This window comes from Piliocolobus tephrosceles, chromosome 5 (assembly GCF_002776525.5).
Source record: "Piliocolobus tephrosceles isolate RC106 chromosome 5, ASM277652v3, whole genome shotgun sequence".
NCBI lineage: Eukaryota > Metazoa > Chordata > Mammalia > Primates > Cercopithecidae > Piliocolobus > Piliocolobus tephrosceles.
Window position 1 is genome coordinate 19,016,615 of NC_045438.1, and position 17,555 is coordinate 19,034,169.

At 38.6% G+C, this 17,555-nt stretch overlaps 1 protein-coding gene across 6 annotated transcripts in view; it reads left to right on the forward strand.

Annotated features, from left to right (window-relative positions):
• AFDN (afadin, adherens junction formation factor) overlaps positions 1 to 17,555 on the forward strand; it is a 147,890-nt gene that overhangs the window by 33,857 nt on the left and 96,478 nt on the right. For 3 of the 6 annotated variants that reach the window (XM_031935538.1, XM_023223615.2, XM_023223616.2), the window contains exons 2-3: positions 4,926 to 5,121; positions 10,628 to 10,743. In XM_031935538.1, coding sequence (XP_031791398.1) covers positions 4,926 to 5,121; positions 10,628 to 10,743 — 312 coding nt within the window. The remainder of the gene's footprint in view (positions 1 to 4,925; positions 5,122 to 10,627; positions 10,744 to 17,555) is intronic. The other 3 variants (XM_023223617.2, XM_031935539.1, XM_031935540.1) reach the window with 1 other exon arrangement.

Below are 17,555 nucleotides of genomic sequence, written 5' to 3' on the forward strand. Positions count from 1 at the left end.
AATTTCTACTGGCTTGGAGAATACAGCCAGTTGATTGTCAATTTTATTAACAAAATACTGATATTTAAAAGAAAATTTCCATCTTTATTTCTTGTATTGACTCTAGTAATTTCACTATGCAGCTTGGTTTTTGTTGTTGTTGTTAAGTTTTGGATCATTGTATTCTTTTGATAAGGATGAAAATAATTTTGTTTTGGAGTTGACCTAAAGTAGTTTTTCTGTTTCAGTAATCATTGGTGATAATATTTCTCAGGGAAAAGTTTATATCAAGGTAAATATTTACCAAAGAAACTTGCTTTCCTGGCAGGAGAAATAACCATTAAGGAAGGGAAACATGATTATTATATTTTTTCCTTCCCTTTGAATTAAATTATTGAAACATATTGAGATGAGCATTGTACACTGACTGTAATGATACAGTGATTATAGGCAGTTATTATCTTACCTATTCTAGGTAGAAACTTCTTTCTGAAAACATACTGCTTTTGAAGTAAGCTCTTCATTTAGGTATTGAGTACCTATAGCAGTGCTTTTTTTTTTTCTTCTTTTTTAAGAAAACTTTGTAAGATTATAACTAGGATGGCTGCAACATATTAGATTGTTAATTCTGCCCTTAAGACTTTATGGCTGTTTATTATAAATTTAAGTTTCACATTCCAGAGTTCTTATCAATTGAGAACAGACAACCACAGCTGGCAGAATTAAATCTTGTTCTTGGGCGTCTTGACTCACTTTTGTTTTTATGGTTATATGCAGAGCATTGTATCGGATCCTGAGGGAGGACCTTGAATAATGAATAAAAGAGATTTCCTTGTCCCAGAAAAGCGATATTCTAGTGGGAGAGACTGTAAAGAAGAAAACTTCTGATTGTTGAGCACTTACCTGTGTGTCGGGTAGCATGAGTTGCTTTATATATTTTGTTTAATCCTCAAAACAAGCTTGTTGTTTTCATTTTGTAAGTGTAGAGATTTGAGTTCACGTCGACTTTAACTCACTCAAGGATATGGCTGTCATGTTGAAATGTGAACCTGTTAATGTCCTGTTGCAGCCCCCCAGATTTTTCCGAGCACTGTAGGACAGACAGATGTCTAGATGTGGTAGATGAGGTTGATGAGGCACTGTGGGGCGAGAGCCGCCTCGGAGTCCCTGGTGAGCAGTAAGCATACTTGTATTTGAATGCCAGGCCTGTCTAAGTAAGTGATGGTCTCAAGTCACCAACAATTTCTTTCTCTCATTTAACCATTCATTCGTTTCTTCTGGAACCTTTCTTGTACCTGTTGTAAGATCAAAGCAAAATAATTGGCGTCAAACTCCCAGCAGAGCATGGTGATGTAGGCAGGTCTGGGGCTGGCTGTCCCTCATCCCTGCTGCTGGGCAAGCTAGGTGATGGTGGCCAGTGTACTTCTTTGGACCTCCCCTCCTCTCCTCAGCCCTCTCCACCTTTCTCCACCCCTCCTCTCCCCTTCCTTCATGTCCAGTTTTCAGGTTTAGGAACTTGATTTTATCCATTTGACTAGTTTTGATAAGATTCTGTGGAATTACTCACACCAGCCAAACATGATTGGCAAAATAATTGAGCAGAATGTTAATCTGTTTATTAAGGGAATATTCTGGGAACAGATATTAATACATTCTTGTGTGATGTCAAACTAAATTAATAGTTATTTATTAACATGTAGTGCAAATGAAATATAATAAAACGTCATTTTCATAGGCTTTATTTAGGCTTGGTAGAACCTGGAACGTTGTTTCCAGGAATGCTCTTACTTTTCTATACACAGGAATGCTACTGCTTGATGAGGATACCGGTATCTCCTTACTCCTTTGGGTTTCTTTTTTTCTCTTTGATCTCTTAACATTTTATGTAAGGTAAGTAGCTGGGCCACATTGGTAATAAAGATTTTATGTTTGCAGTTTCCTTTTTTACAATGAAGGGCAATAATTTATATGTAAGGAATTTTCATGAGGTTGACTAAGTGGATTCTCTTCTTTTCCCTGTTTGTCTTTATCAATTCATTCTGGATTCTTTCCTTTGTGTTGCTGATGTTAATGGGCATTCCCTCTCACCCTTGCCAGCCACAGACGATGCTTCTGTTTTTCTTTTGGTTCTTTAATATCTGGTAATTTGGAATTATTTGTTGACAATTCTCAGGGAAACTGGTGCTTTTATATTTCTTGTCATCCTTTGCTACATCTAGCCTGTTTTATTCTGACCACAACTGATGTAAAACTATTTTGTTAGCAAAATGCTCGAGTACTACAGAGATTAATTGCTTTTTTGCTTTAACTTCTTGTGTAAGGGTGAGCCTTTGGAGAAGCCTGGGGATAGTTTTGCCAATGAATATTTTAGAGACTATTAGATTTAATATAAAGATGGTTTCAGGGTGGTAGTATGCAAGTATCAGAATCCTGGGTTAAAAATACGGCTCCCATGATAAAATCTTAAATTTATACAGCTAAATTTGTATAGGAAGTTTTGTTTTCTAAAGTGCTGTTTTAGGAGTCTGTGGAAGGGGGTAGCGGAAGATGCTTGAATGATTCCACGAGGTACAGCCAGCAGATGTGGGGAGAACGAAGGTGAAGGGAAGCTGGGAAGGCAGTGCATAGGACGTGGTCAGCACAGTACCTGGCACAGAGCAGTGAGTGTGGGCTGTCATTAATATTACCTAAGACTGACAGGTTTATAGTTTAGGAGCATGTTTTGCATGTATTTTTAGTTACAAAGGTTTTTTTCTTTTTCTTTTTTTTAGATGAAGTCTTGCTCTGTCGCCCAGGCTGGAGTGCAGTGGTACGATCCTGGCTCACTGCAACCTCCACCTCCTGGGTTCAAGCAATTCTCCTGTCTCAGCCTCCTGAGTAGCTGCGATTACAGGGGCCTGCCACCATGCCCAGCTAATTTTTGTATTTTTCATAGAGACAGGATTTCACCATCTTGGTCAGGCTGGTCTCGAACTCCTGACCTCAGGTGAGGATCGCCCACCTCGGCCTCCCAGAGTGCTAGGATTATAGGCATGAGCCACCGTGCCCAGCAGTTATAAAGGTTTTAGGGTTGCCAGACTAAAATAGAGATGGAGACATTTAAAAGGATGTCAGCTTTGCTTTGTTACTTGACCCAGACCAGACTAAGAGGCTGTTGATAAAATTTCTGAGAGATGAGCACGACTCTACTCATGAAGCTCCCATTTTGCCAACTCTTTAAGCTTTCTCAGGTCTCACACCCAAAACTGTGGCCGTCCTTTACTCCAGAATCTATGGGTAAGTGTCATTTTTGAACATACGTGCTCATTTATTTAGTATTTTCTCCTGGTATAGTGGGGAGCAAGACACTCTGAGCAAGCACAGTAAAGTTTCAGGGCTAGAAATGTGTCTTACTGTCTCATTTTTTGCTTTGCTTTTCATAAATTTATATAGTTGTTAACCCTATTCTAATACAGGTTAAGTGTCTCTAACTTGAAAACCTGAAGTATGACATGCTCCAAAATCTGAAACGTTTTGAGTGCCAACATGACACTCAAAGGAGAAATGCCTATTGCAGCATTTCACATCTCAGATTCTCAGATCAGACTTGCTGAATTGTATGATGCAAATATTGCAAAATCTGCAAATGCTCAAAATCCAAAATAGTTCTGGTGCCAAGCATTTTGAATAAGGTGTTCTCAACCTGTATCCCATTTCTCCTATTTTTCTTCAAATAAATACTTCTTAATTCATACTTATTAGTCAGAAAGAGGCTAGTGGGTTGGGGAAAAGTAAAGAAAGGCTTCATTCAGTGTGATGGGCTTTGAGGACCGCAGTAATGGTTTGACTTCTGAGAAAATGAAAGCCATTGCAAAATGTAAAACCAAGGAATGATGTGTTCTGACTTAGTTTGAACAGGACTTTGGTTGGATTCTGGGTGTATTTTGGTGGATCAGATGTGGAGGGTGAGAGAAAGAAGAATCAAGAATGACTTCAGTTGAACAACTGAATCTTTAATCTTACTTGAGACAGTAAAAGTGACCTAGTAGTTAGAAATATTCTTTGGAATTTTTGTTGGGAATTGTGCTTTTTCTGTGTGCAAGGAAATAATGGGAAAGAACATCCCACAGTTGTGAGCGTCAGCCCACATTGCAGTAGATGATACCTATTGGGGGGATACCTTTGGCTGAAATTCCAGTGTGGTTTTTCTCCAGAAGTAAGGTTTTGAGACAAATCTAAAATGTATTCATTGATTATAGGCAAGTAGTTCATTTAGAAAATTAGTTACAATTATTAGGTTGGTGCAAAAGTAATTGTGCTTTTTGCCATTGAAAATAATGGCAAAACCCACAATTTTGCATCAACATAATATATTCTTAAAAATTAAGAGTTTTCATTTATTCACATTAATGGTTGGGATCAACATTTCCCTCTTGTTAAAAGGAACTTTTTCATTTAGGCTTTTGACCCTTGGAGCTGGAAAGGGACCTCACAGGCAGTACAGGCATGGACTTTGGAGTCTGGTGGATCTGGGTCTTAACTCTGGATCTGCCACATACCAGCTCGAGCACTGAACTCAACTCTATGAGTTTGCACGACTAGATCTTGAAATAGGGTTAAATAATAGTTTCTGTTGAGCTGCATTCTTATAAATATTGTGTGTCATGGTGTGCCTACCACTTGCCGAGGACTCAATAGATGTTAGCTGTTGATAACATCATCTATTTAACAGCCATTATTTCATACCTGAGACAGGTGAGGCAAAGAGAAATTGTAAGTAACTTGTCCAAACTCAGAAATGAAACTTGAAGACTAAAAACCCATCTCTCTAAGTTAGTCTCAGATATTTATGATAAAGAAGCATTTTTTTAAAAAGTGATGAACAGACTTTCTCATTTATTATTACAAAAAGTAAATCCTTTTCAGAGTGTTGTTTTCCAAAAATGTACCATTTTGTTTTCTTTTAGGATTTGGAGTTCCATGGAGTGATGAGATTTTATTTTCAAGATAAAGCTGCTGGAAACTTTGCAACAAAATGTATTCGGGTCTCTAGTACTGCCACCACTCAAGATGTAATCGAAACGCTCGCAGAGAAATTTCGACCTGATATGCGGATGCTGTCGTCTCCTAAGTATTCACTCTATGAAGTGCATGTCAGCGGAGGTCAGTGTATACAGGAAGGGTTTGCTAGAGGCGTGACCTGACCTGTGAAGAGACAGCTCGTCCAGGGGCATTGTGGTCATGTCACAGGTTTACTGCTCATCTCCATCTTTCTTCTCTTTTGCTGGGTAGGAGAGTAGTTGGCAGGCTAAGAAAACTGTTTTATGTCTGGGAATTGTTCTTATAAATCCCTGGCACATATATCTGTTGGAAGTTAGAATGAATATATTAATTTTGCATATGCTTATTTCTCCAAAGATAAGTAGCGTTACATTTATCCAGCATATCTGGGTGTCACATACAGTGTGTAGTATGCTACCTGCTTTTTGAGAATGTTTTATATGGCTCTTATGTAGATATTATATTATTATAATTGTAACACAGTTAAATACATGGGTATGAGTCATCAATCTTGCTGTACTATTTTTGCCTTCTGAAGCAATATATTTTCATTATTCTTTGGGTATAATTTAGGGTATGTATCTTAAAGAAACCTCCTTATGTATTTAGTAATTTCTACTTTTGCTAACATTAGAAATTTCTGAAAATATCTTACATAGCAATATCAAATGACAACTAAAATTAGACTGATAAGAAATGTGGAAATTTGGGTGAGTGCCATGGGTTGTGCCTGTAATCCTGGCACTTGGGGAGGCTGAGATGGGAAGATTGCTTGAGGCAATATAGTGAGACCCGTCTCTACAAAAAAATTAAAAAATAAGTTAGCTGGGCATCATGGCACATGCCTATCTATAGTCCCAGCTACATGGGAGGTTGAGGTAGGAGGATCACTTGAGCCCAGGAGTTTGAGACTTCAGTGAACTAGGATCGTGCCACTGCACTCCACCCTGGGTGACAGAGCGACACCTTGTCTCTAAAAAAATTTATAAAATGAAAAGTAGAAATTTTTAAGTTTTCTCATTGGTGTTTTGGAAATGTTGAGTAACCTGTTTTAGTGAAATACAAATTATAGTTGGTGCAGCAAATAAATGATTTATGTATACCACAAACCTAATTTGAATACCTCTTTTAAGTTCCATCTGCAGATCTTTTTTGAACATTTTTTTTTACTTAAAAAATACTGCTTTATTTGTACATATGAAATTAGACTAAAGTGTTTGTAATTTGTGGGATTTTCAGGTGTGACTAAATCCTTTTTCCTCAGTAGTATGTAAGTCAGGCCATTTTTTCGTTATTGTTGTTCAGTTTTCTTCTTAAGGTTATGAGGATATTACTTTCATCATTAATGCCAAAGCTAAATTTGACAATAGAGGGTGTTCTCAATTTTGGATGATTTTTCTGAATCTGAGTTTTTCCTTTACCTTAGAATCTTTGTAAATAGGTTACAAAGAATAAAATCTCTGTCACTTCCACCTTTTTTTTCTTTTTAGTCTGTGCTGTTCAGTTAGTTGAATACTGTCAAGTGTGAAGGCTTTGAATAATACGTAAGATTGGAGTTTGAGATCTAAAAATTGGATGATTTTGATTTTTTAAAGAAAAGGGTGAAAACAAAAAGATAGTTAAAGAAGGAAAATGATGTCTTCCCCACTCCCTCAGGTACCCTTCCACACCTTTGGGCATAAAGTGCTGGTTTTCTCACCAGTGCCTCAGGTATGAGAAGAGCCCTAGCATGCAGGTTCTCAGTCTTCTCTGGGCTACAGAACCCTTAGTCTCTCAGTAGTTTTTTAATAATGGCACCACTAGGCCAAAGGAAATACCTGATAGTCCATTTCATTAAGTCGTTAGATTCAGATAGGTTAGTAAGTGTTTAACAGTGAACAATTAGGTAGATTTTGAAAAATAGTGCACATAAAATCATGGAAAACTAAAGCTTTCATTTTCTTCTTAATCACAGCTGCTGTCTGCTGGGACACTTGTGCCTCTTGGGCCTTTCCAAGCTCCTCAGACCCCAGGAGCCCTCACTTCTTGTCGATGTTGATTTTCAGACAGTGCTGCTTGTTTATTACAGTGTTATGGAAAACCCAGCTTTATATGTATGTGATGCCGACAGAAGAGATACTGTGCAGTTTACTGTGGTCCCGGAGCCACGCGAACCAGTTCTTTTTTTTTTTTTTTTGAGATGGAGTCTCGCTCTGTCGCCCAGGCTGGAGTGCAGTGGCACGATCTTGACTCATTGCAAGCTCCGTCTCCTGGGTTCAGGCTGTTCTCCTGCCTCAGCCTCCCGAGGAGCTGGGACTACAGGCGCCCACCACCACACCCAGCTAATTTTTTGTACTTTACTTAGTAGAGACAGGGTTTCACCATGTTAGCCAGAATGGTTTCGATCTCCTGACCTCGTGAGCCACTGTGCCCGACCTACCCGAACCAGTTACTTTGGTGTCTGGCACATGCACCTTGTTTCTCTTGAATATTTAAATGCTTCTCAGTGCTCAGGGATCGCCTCAGCACGTTTGCCTACCGCAGCCCTAGTGAACTAAAGCCCTAGCCCCAAACCTTCAGCCACAGAGAAGCTCTGCATCTATTCTTTTTATATAGTACAAGTCTTTGTGTGAATTCAATAGGAAACGTAAGAAAGGATCATGCTACTTTAAAAACGTGTATGAAACCACTAAGGCAGAAGAGATCTTAAATGCATAAAGATACAGTAGGACCCAGTTCCCTCTTTATCTTCACTGCTTACCCACATGCGCTTCAGAATATCTCAGCCGTCTTGCTTTACTTTTATGATTTATACATAATTGTTGATGTTAGTTCTCTAAAAGTTGCGCTCTGAAGGATTTTCATCTAGTAAAAATTGTGCAACAAGAACAATTTGTTAATTTTGGTTTATGAAAGGAATTCAGACTTACTCTTCTATCCCTAATTTGTTACTCTGGTTTTCATTTCCAGTTGATAATTACCAGCCTCCTTTTAGCATATCCTGTATATAATTACTTGGATAATCTTTGTCAACACTATTAGCGGTAGAACTGTATCATCATTGTTGTCATCATTATGGTGTCATTTTTTATGGGGAGGGTGGTGTTAGTAAACTTGCTCATTTAAAATTTAAATTTTTGACATAGCATTGAAAGTGCTTTTTCAAATTAATAGGTATCTTCCCCTGTGTGAGGCTGTAGTAAGACCCTTGTGCCCTCACCATGTTGTTCTGCCTATCTTTCTGACAGTTTTCTGGAACAACTTATCCTTTCCTTCAAGGGCTGACCTGGTCACATAGTCTCTGGACATCATTTCATTGAATAAACTAACCAAAGTGATCCTTTGTTTGTACTGCCTCACCTAGTGTTTTTATTGTAATACATTATTACTAATACAGGAGAGTACTGTTTTCCAGAGATACTTAGTATCTGTAAAAGGTCCCTTAAAAAAACACATTTAAAACTAGGATCAAAGCTGAATGTGGTAGCATGTACCTATAGTCACAGCTATTCAAGAGGCTGAGGTGGGAGGGCTACTTAAAATCAAGAGTTTGAGATCTGCCTGGGCTACATAGTGAGACCCTCATCTGGAATCAAATTTTATAGTAAATGGTGACAACGTTTGGAGACCTTTGTTAGAAAAACAAAGTCTGTCTCATATTTATCACTTACTGCTTCAAATATGGACTAATTGAAAAATACTTCATCTTGGGCTGTCTTTCTTGACTTTCTGTGTGACTGTTGGAATGTGATTATGAAGAGCACTTTGAGTTTAGGACTTGAACCAGTATTTCTCAGAACGTCTTCCAGTCCTTGGAAAATCACATCTTTCTCTTGCGAGGAGTCTGTGTTATCTTCATCCTTATCAGTTGTCTCTTTAGTTGTTAGTTGGTCTGTCTGATCCTCATTTATCACTGGCCGAGTTTGTGCTTGATGGAGTTTTTACTATCACTTTAATCAGCATCGTACAATCTTTTTTTTTTGAGACAGGGTCTCACTTTGTCACCCAGGGTGGAGTGCAGTGGTGCCATCACAGTTCACTGTGGCCTCAACCTCTTGGACTCAAGCGATTCTCCCACCTCAGCCCTCTGAGTAGCTGGGACTACAAGCACACAGCACCACACCCGGCTAATTTCTTCTTCTTTTCTTTTCTTTTTTTTTTTTTTTTTGGTCTTTATCTTTTTGGTGGAGATGAGGTCTCGCCATGTTGCCTAGTCTGGTCTCATACTCTTGAGCTCAATCGATCTACCCACCTTGGCCTCCCGAAGTGCTGGTATTCTAGGTATGAGCCCAGCCAGCATCGTGCAGTTCTGTCCTTTTCTGCAAAGTATAGCAGTTTGCAGTTTGTGTGACAGGGCATTGTCACATGCATTCTGACCTTGAGATGATGTGACTGATAGGGTGTTGGGAAGTAGGCAGAGCTGAACAGCAGGGAGTGATGTTTGGATAGGGAGTCAGTGATTTTATTTTATGGTGAATTTTACTTTTCTTACTCAACCCTGAAAGTGCCAGGTCTTGTGTTACTGACATTTAGGTTATAGAGCATTCCTGTGACATGTTTCTGAAAGAGGCATTTCTAAAAAATCTCAAATTCTGCCAAATTGTATACTAAAAGATAGAGACTTTAAGATAAAGATTTGGGTAGGTCACTCAATACCTGTTTAAATTTGTAGCAGTGGCTCAAAGAACAGTTGAAGGTTTGAGCAGAGTGAATGGATTTCTCCAAGTGACAAGGAGAATTCCTGGGGAGTGTAGCCTGACTTGTGTGTGGGGCTTGCAGCCTCAGATCTGTTGCCAGCTCCTGCTTCCTTAGTCTTCTCCACCCTGGGATGGGTGTCTTGGCCAGTAGGAGCAGGTCCATCCTTCAGTGCTGCCTTTCTTCCACAGCTTCCAGTGACTGTAGGCCTCTGTGAGGTGGTCAGGTTGTGTGAGGCTCTCACGGAGACCCTCTGGAGTACCATGTTCCTGATAAGTGTGCCTGGGAGGCTTGCTAATGAAAGAAATAATATACCAAATATAGTACTTTATATAAGAAAAGTGGTGGTAACTCTATGGTGGAAGGAGAGGTAAGTGTTGAAGTGGGCAAATTTTGGAGACAAGGATCAGATGCACAGATAGGAAGAATAGGATATGAATATAAGAATCAGATAGGAAGAATAGTGCAGTCATCACTTCCAAGACCAGTGGGGGCTGCTGCCATAGCTTCATGTAGGGTACAACATTAATGTGATGAGAACAATCTCATAGAATTAGTGGAACTTCTGTGTGGTATTAACATTCTATCCTTATTTTCCAGTTGCATGTGAGATCATTTGATTCACAGAAATAAGCTTTTAGCAAAAACCATGTATACTTTTTTCTTATTTCATGTATATTTCTCTTATTTTCCCAGTTAGATCTAAATGAGGGAATTGCCTCTGTTCAGTGTCTGGCACTGGATATGTGATAAACATACAGTAGCAACAAAATATTGAATTAATTAAAACTAATGATTTTACATTTTGAACAATACATTTCAATCTGCAAGTAGGTACTTTGTCTGTAAAATTAAATGTACATCAGAATGCTTGTATTAGCTAGTTCCATGAAATAACCATAGCTTATTCTTTTTTTCATTTCATGTTTTGAAGAAGAAAGAAGATTGGACATAGATGAGAAACCTCTAGTTGTACAATTGAATTGGAACAAAGATGACCGGGAAGGCAGATTTGTTCTTAAGAATGAGAATGACGCCATTCCTCCTAAGGTAGGAACCCTCAGTATTTTATGCCGGTCTTGGTCCAGGGCCAGGTCTGACAGATAAACAGGAGACTGATGTTTTGTTACAGGAGTTCCTTCTCTTTTTTGCTTCTCTTTATAAAGCCTTTTACCCTCCTCGCAGAAAATAATTTAAAAGAAGCCTTTTTCTCCCTACTTTATCCTTTATCTCAACTAGTAATTCCAGATATTGTTTCTCACCTTTTCAGAGAATATTGATGTAAACTTGTTACCGCGAGATTTAATGATCAGGCGATCAGCTCCAGTTGATTTTTTTTTTCAAAAATATAAAATCAGAATTGTTCTAATAAGGATCAAAAGGGAAAATAACGCTTTTATATCTATTTGTGAACTTTTTGATGCAACTTTGGTTCATTTAAAGCCTTTTCATTTTGTGCAGGGTTAGGAATTAGTAAACTTTCTTGAATGATGGAATAGAATGATTCTAAAACTTTCTAGGTGGTAGGATATCTGGAATTCTGTGCTGCTGTGTTTATTTTGTGCTAAATCAAGTGGCATCTTATACAAGAATTCATTATGGACAAATGATAGCAAATGCAAAGGTTAAGAATATTTTTACACTCGCTGTTCAGCAATATTCTATCTTCTGCAACCTCTGCTGCTGATACCCAGGCAAACAAGGTCTGGAGTGGACCTCAAGCAATCTCCAACAGACCTACAGCTGAGGGTCCTGACTATTAGAAGGAAAACTACCAAACAGGAAGAACACCTATACCAAAACTCCATCAGTACGTCACCATCATCAAAGACCAGAGGCAGATAAAACCACAAAGATGGGGAAGAAGCAGGGCAGAAAAGCTGGAAATTCAAAAAATTAGAGCGCATCTCCCCCTGCAAAGGAGCGCAGCTCATCGCCAGCAACGGATCAAAGCTGGTCAGAGAATGACTTTGACGAGATGAGAGAAGAAGGCTTCAGTCCATCAAACTTCTCAGAGCTAAAGGAGGAATTACGTACCCAGCGCAAAGAAACTAAAAATCTTGAAAAAAGAATGGAAGAATTGATAGCTAGAATAATTAATGCAGAGAAGGTCATAAACGAAATGACAGAGATGAAAACCATGACACGAGAAATATGTGACAAATCCACAAGCTTCAGTAACTGACTTGATCAACTGGAAGAAAGAGTATCAGTGATTGAGGATCAAATGAATGAAATGAAGCGAGAAGAGAAGAAACCAAAAGAAAAAAGAAGAAAAAGAAATGAACAAAGCCTGCAAGAAGTATGGGATTATGTAAAAAGACCAAATCTACGTCTGATTGGGGTGCCTGAAAGCGAGGGGGAAAATGGAACCAAGTTGGAAAACACTCTTCAGGATATCATCCACGAGAACTTCCCCAACCTAGTAGGGCAGGCCAACATTCAAATTCAGGAAATACAGAGAACACCACAAAGATACTCCTCGAGAAGATCAACTCCAAGACACATAATTGCCAGATTCACCAAAGTTGAAATGAAGGAAAAAATCTTAAGGGCAGCCAGAGAGAAAGGTCAGGTTACCCACAAAGGGAAGCCCATCAGACTAACAGCAGACCTCTCGGCAGAAACTCTACAAGCCATAAGAGAGTGGGGGCCAATATTCAACCTTCTTAAAGAAAAGAATTTTAAACCCAGAATTTCATATCCAGCCAAACTAAGTTTCATCAGTGAAGGAGAAATAAAATCCTTTACAGATAAGCAAATGCTTAGAGATTTTGTCACCACCAGGCCTGCCTTACAAGAGACCCTGAAGGAAGCCCTAAACATGGAAAGGAACAACCGGTACCAGCCATTGCAAAAACATGGCAAAATGTAAAGACCATCGAGGCTAGGAAGAAACTGCATCAACTAACGAGCAAAATAACCAGTTAATATCATAATGGCAGGATCAAGTTCACACATAACAATATTAACCTTAAATGTAAATGGACTAAATGCTCCAATTAAAAGACACAGACTGGCAAACTGGATAAAGAGGCAAGACCCATCAGTCTGCTGTATTCAGGAGACCCATCTCACATGCAGAGACATACATAGGCTCAAAATAAAGGGATGGAGGAAGATCTACCAAGCAAATGGAGAACAAAAAAAAAAAAGCAGGGGTTGCAATCCTAGTATCTGATAAAATAGACTTTAAACCATCAAAGATCAAAAGAGACAAAGAAGGCCATTACATAATGGTAAAGGGATCAATTCAACAGGAAGAGCTAACTATCCTAAATATATATGCACCCAATAGAGGAGCACCCAGATTCATAAAGCAAGTCCTTAGAGACTTACAAAGAGACTTAGACTCCCATACAATAATAATGGGAGACTTCAACACTCCACTGTCAACATTAGACAGATCAACGAGACAGAAAGTTAACAAGGATATCCAGGAATTGAACTCATCTCTGCACCAAGCGGACCTAATAGACATCTATAGAACTCTCCACCCCAAGTCAACAGAATATACATTCCTCTCAGCACCACATCGCACTTATTCCAAAATTGACCACATAATTGGAAGTAAAGCACTCCTTAGCAAATGTAAAAGAACAGAAATTATAACAAACTGTCTCTCAGACCACAGTGCAATCAAACTAGAACTCAGGACTAAGAAACTCAATCAAAACCACTCAACTACATGGAAACTGAACAACCTGCTCCTGAATGACTACTGGGTACATAACGAAATGAAGGCAGAAATAAAGATGTTCTTTGAAACCAATGAGAACAAAGATACAACATACCAGAATCTCTGGGACACTTTTAAAGCAGTGTGTAGAGGGAAATTTATAGCACTAAATGCCCACAAGAGAAAGCTGGAAAGATCTAAAATTGACACTCTAACATCACAATTAAAAGAACTGGAGAAGCAAGAGCAAACACATTCAAAAGCTAGCAGAAGGCAAGAAATAACTAAGATCAGAGCAGAACTGAAGGAGATAGAGACACAAAAAACCCTCCAAAAAATCAATGAATCCAGGAGTTGTTTTTTTGAAAAAATCAACAAAATTGACAGACCACTAGCAAGACTTATGAAGAAAAGAGAGAAGAATCAAATAGACGCAATAAAAAGTGATAAAGGGGATATCACCACGGACCCCACAGAAATACAAACTACCATCAGAGAATACTATAAACACCTCTACGCAAATCAACTAGAAAATCTAGAAGAAATGGATAATTTCCTGGACACTTACACTCTCCCAAGACTAAACCAGGAAGAAGTTGAATCCCTGAATAGACCAATAGCAGGCTCTGAAATTGAGGCAATAATTAATAGCCTACCAACCAAAAAAAGTCCAGGACCAGATGGATTCACAGCTGAATTCTACCAGAGGTACAAAGAGGAGCTGGTACCATTCCTTCTGAAACTATTCCAATCAATAGAAAAAGAGGGAATCCTCCCTAACTCATTTTATGAGGCCAACATCATCCTGATACCAAAGCCTGGCAGAGACACAACAAAAAAAGAAAATTTTAGACCAATATCCCTGATGAACATCGATGCAAAAATCCTCAATAAAATACTGGCAAAACGGATTCAGCAGCACATCAAAAAGCTTATCCACCATGATCAAGTGGGCTTCATCCCTGGGATGCAAGGCTGGTTCAACATTCGCAAATCAATCAACGTAATCCAGCATATCAACAGAACCAAAGACAAGAACCACATGATTATCTCAATAGATGCAGAAAAGGCTTTTGACAAAATTCAACAGCCCTTCATGCTAAAAACGCTCAACAAATTTGGTGTTGATGGAACGTACCTCAAAATAATAAGAGCTATTTATGACAAACCCACAGCCAATATACTGAATGGGCAAAAACTGGAAAAATTCCCTTTGAAAACTGGCACAAGACAGGGATGCCCTCTCTCACCACTCCTATTCAACATAGTGTTGGAAGTTCTGGCTAGGGCAATCAGGCAAGAGAACGAAATCAAGGGTATCCAGTTAGGAAAAGAAGAAGTCAAATTGTCCCTGTTTGCAGATGACATGATTGTATATTTAGAAAACCCCATTGTCTCAGCCCAAAATCTCCTTAAGCTGATAAGCAACTTCAGCAAAGTCTCAGGATACAAAATTAATGTGCAAAAATCAGAAGCATTCTTATACACCAGTATCAGACAAACAGCCAAATCATGAATGAAATTGCATTCACAACTGCTTCAAAGAGAATAAAATACCTAGGAATCCAACTTACAAGGGATGTAAAGGACCTCTTCAAGGAGAACTACAAACCACTGCTCAGTGAGATAAAAGAGGACACTAACAAATGGAAGAACATACCATGCTCATGGATAGGAAGAATCAATATCGTGAAAATGGCCATACTGCCCAAGGTTATTTATAGATTCAATGCCATCCCCATCAAGCTACCAATGAGTTTCTTCACAGAATTGGAAAAAACGGCTTTAAAGTTCATATGGAACCAAAAAAGGGCCTGCATTGCCAAGACAATCCTAAGTCAAAAAAACAAAGCTGGAGGCATCACGCTACCTGACTTCAAACTATACTACAAGGCTACAGTAACCAAAACAGCATGGTACTGGTACCAAAACAGAGATATAGACCAATGGAACAGAACAGAGTCCTCAGAAATAATACCACACATCTACAGCCATCTGATCTTTGACAAACCTGAGAGAAACAAGAAATGGGGAAAGGACTCCCTATTTAATAAATGGTACTGGGAAAATTGGCTAGCCATAAGTAGAAAGCTGAAACTGGATCCTTTCCTTACTCCTTATATGAAAATTAATTCAATATGGATTAGAGACTTAAATGTTAGACCTAATACCATAAAAACCCTAGAAGAAAACCTAGGTAGTACCATTCAGGACATAGGCATGGGCAAGGACTTCATGTCTAAAACACCAAAAGCAACGGCAGCAAAAGCCAAAATTGACAAATGGGATCTGATTAAACTAAAGGGCTTCTGCACAGCAAAAGAAACTACCATCAGAGTGAACAGGCAACCTACAGAATGGGAGAAAATTTTTGCAGTCTACTCATCTGACAAAGGGCTAATATCCAGAATCTACAAAGAACTCAAACAAATAATACAAGAAAAAAACAAACAACCCCATCAAAAAGTGGGCAAAAGATATGAACAGACATTTCTCAAAAGAAGACATTCATACAGCCAACAGACACATGAAAAAATGCTCATCATCACTGGCCATCAGAGAAATGCAAATCAAAACCACAATGAGATACCATCTCACACCAGTTAGAATGGCAATCATTAAAAAGTCAGGAAACAACAGGTGCTGGAGAGGATGTGGAGAAATAGGAACACTTTTACACTGTTGGTGGGATTGTAAACTAGTTCAACCATTATGGAAAACAGTATGGCGATTCCTCAAGGATCTAGATCTAGATGTACCATATGACCCAGCCATCCCACTACTGAGTATATACCCAAAGGATTATAAATCATGCTGCTATAAAGACACATGCACACGTATGTTTATTGCGGCACTATTCACAATAGCAAAGACTTGGAATCAACCCAAATGTCCATCTGTGACAGACTGGATTAAGAAAATGTGGCACATATACACCATGGAATATTATGCAGCCATAAAAAAGGATGAGTTTGCGTCCTTTGTAGGGACATGGATGCAGCTGGAAACCATCATTCTTAGCAAACTATCACAAGAACAGAAAACCAAACACCGCATGTTCTTACTCATAGGTGGGAACTGAACAATGACATCACTTGGACTCGGGAAGGGGAACATCACATATCGGGGCCTATCATGGGGAGGGGGGAGGGGGGAGGGCTTGCATTGGGAGTTATACCTGATATAAATGACAAATTGATGGGTGCTGACGAGTTGATGAGTGCAGCATACCAACATGGCACAAGTATACATATGTAACAAACCTGCACGTTATGCACATGTACCCTAGACCTTAAAGTATAACAATAATAAAAAACAAAAAACAAAAAAAAAAAGAATATTTTTACAAAAAATTTTCCGTTTAATTCCCCCCTCCCCCCAGCCCCGCCCTGCCCCCCAACAGATTGGGAAAAGACTGTCTTTAATCACTTTTAGCAGCATAAATTTTTCGTTTTGTGTGATGTCACTCTTCCATGTTGAAGAGTCATGGAGATGTACAAAATGTATTCTTGACCTTATTTGTTACTGTGTTTAGTGACGTGTTACATTTTCAGCAAATCCAAAAAAAGTTAAGAATGGTGTCCATTGTTAATGCTATACGTGATTTATTTCATTTCTACTCCACAATTTCAGCAGATGCTATTTCATTCTGTAGATTTTGCTATGGACCACAAACCCTCATTGACATGTATTGGAACTCCTAAGACCAGTGCAGTGCTCCAAGTATCTATGAATCAAATGGCAATGTTCACATGATTTTCTTCCCTAACTTATAGAGCAGAAGGCAGTTTTGTTTCCCATCACAATAGCCATTCTTTTCCTTTTTTTTATAGCTATTTTCTTAAGTTATCCATAAAAATAATGCATCTCTGTCATCTGCTAGCAGGCCATTGTTCAAAGTTAAAATACAAATTAAGAAGAAGCAAGCAAATAAATCAGATCTGGAAACGAAGTTAGAGATTTTTGCACAAACGTAATACTTACAACTGTTTCATAAAAGCCACTTTATTATGGTTACTCTTAACATTTCCTTTAAAGTTAAAAACTGCTATAGACGATTTGTCTATTATTTACTCTTTGTTTTTATAATTTTGTTAGGTTTCTTTTATTCAGGTTACTTTATGTAAATTACTTGGAGTTTTACTGAAAATCACATTTCATCATTTCTACCCCAGTTTTCTGA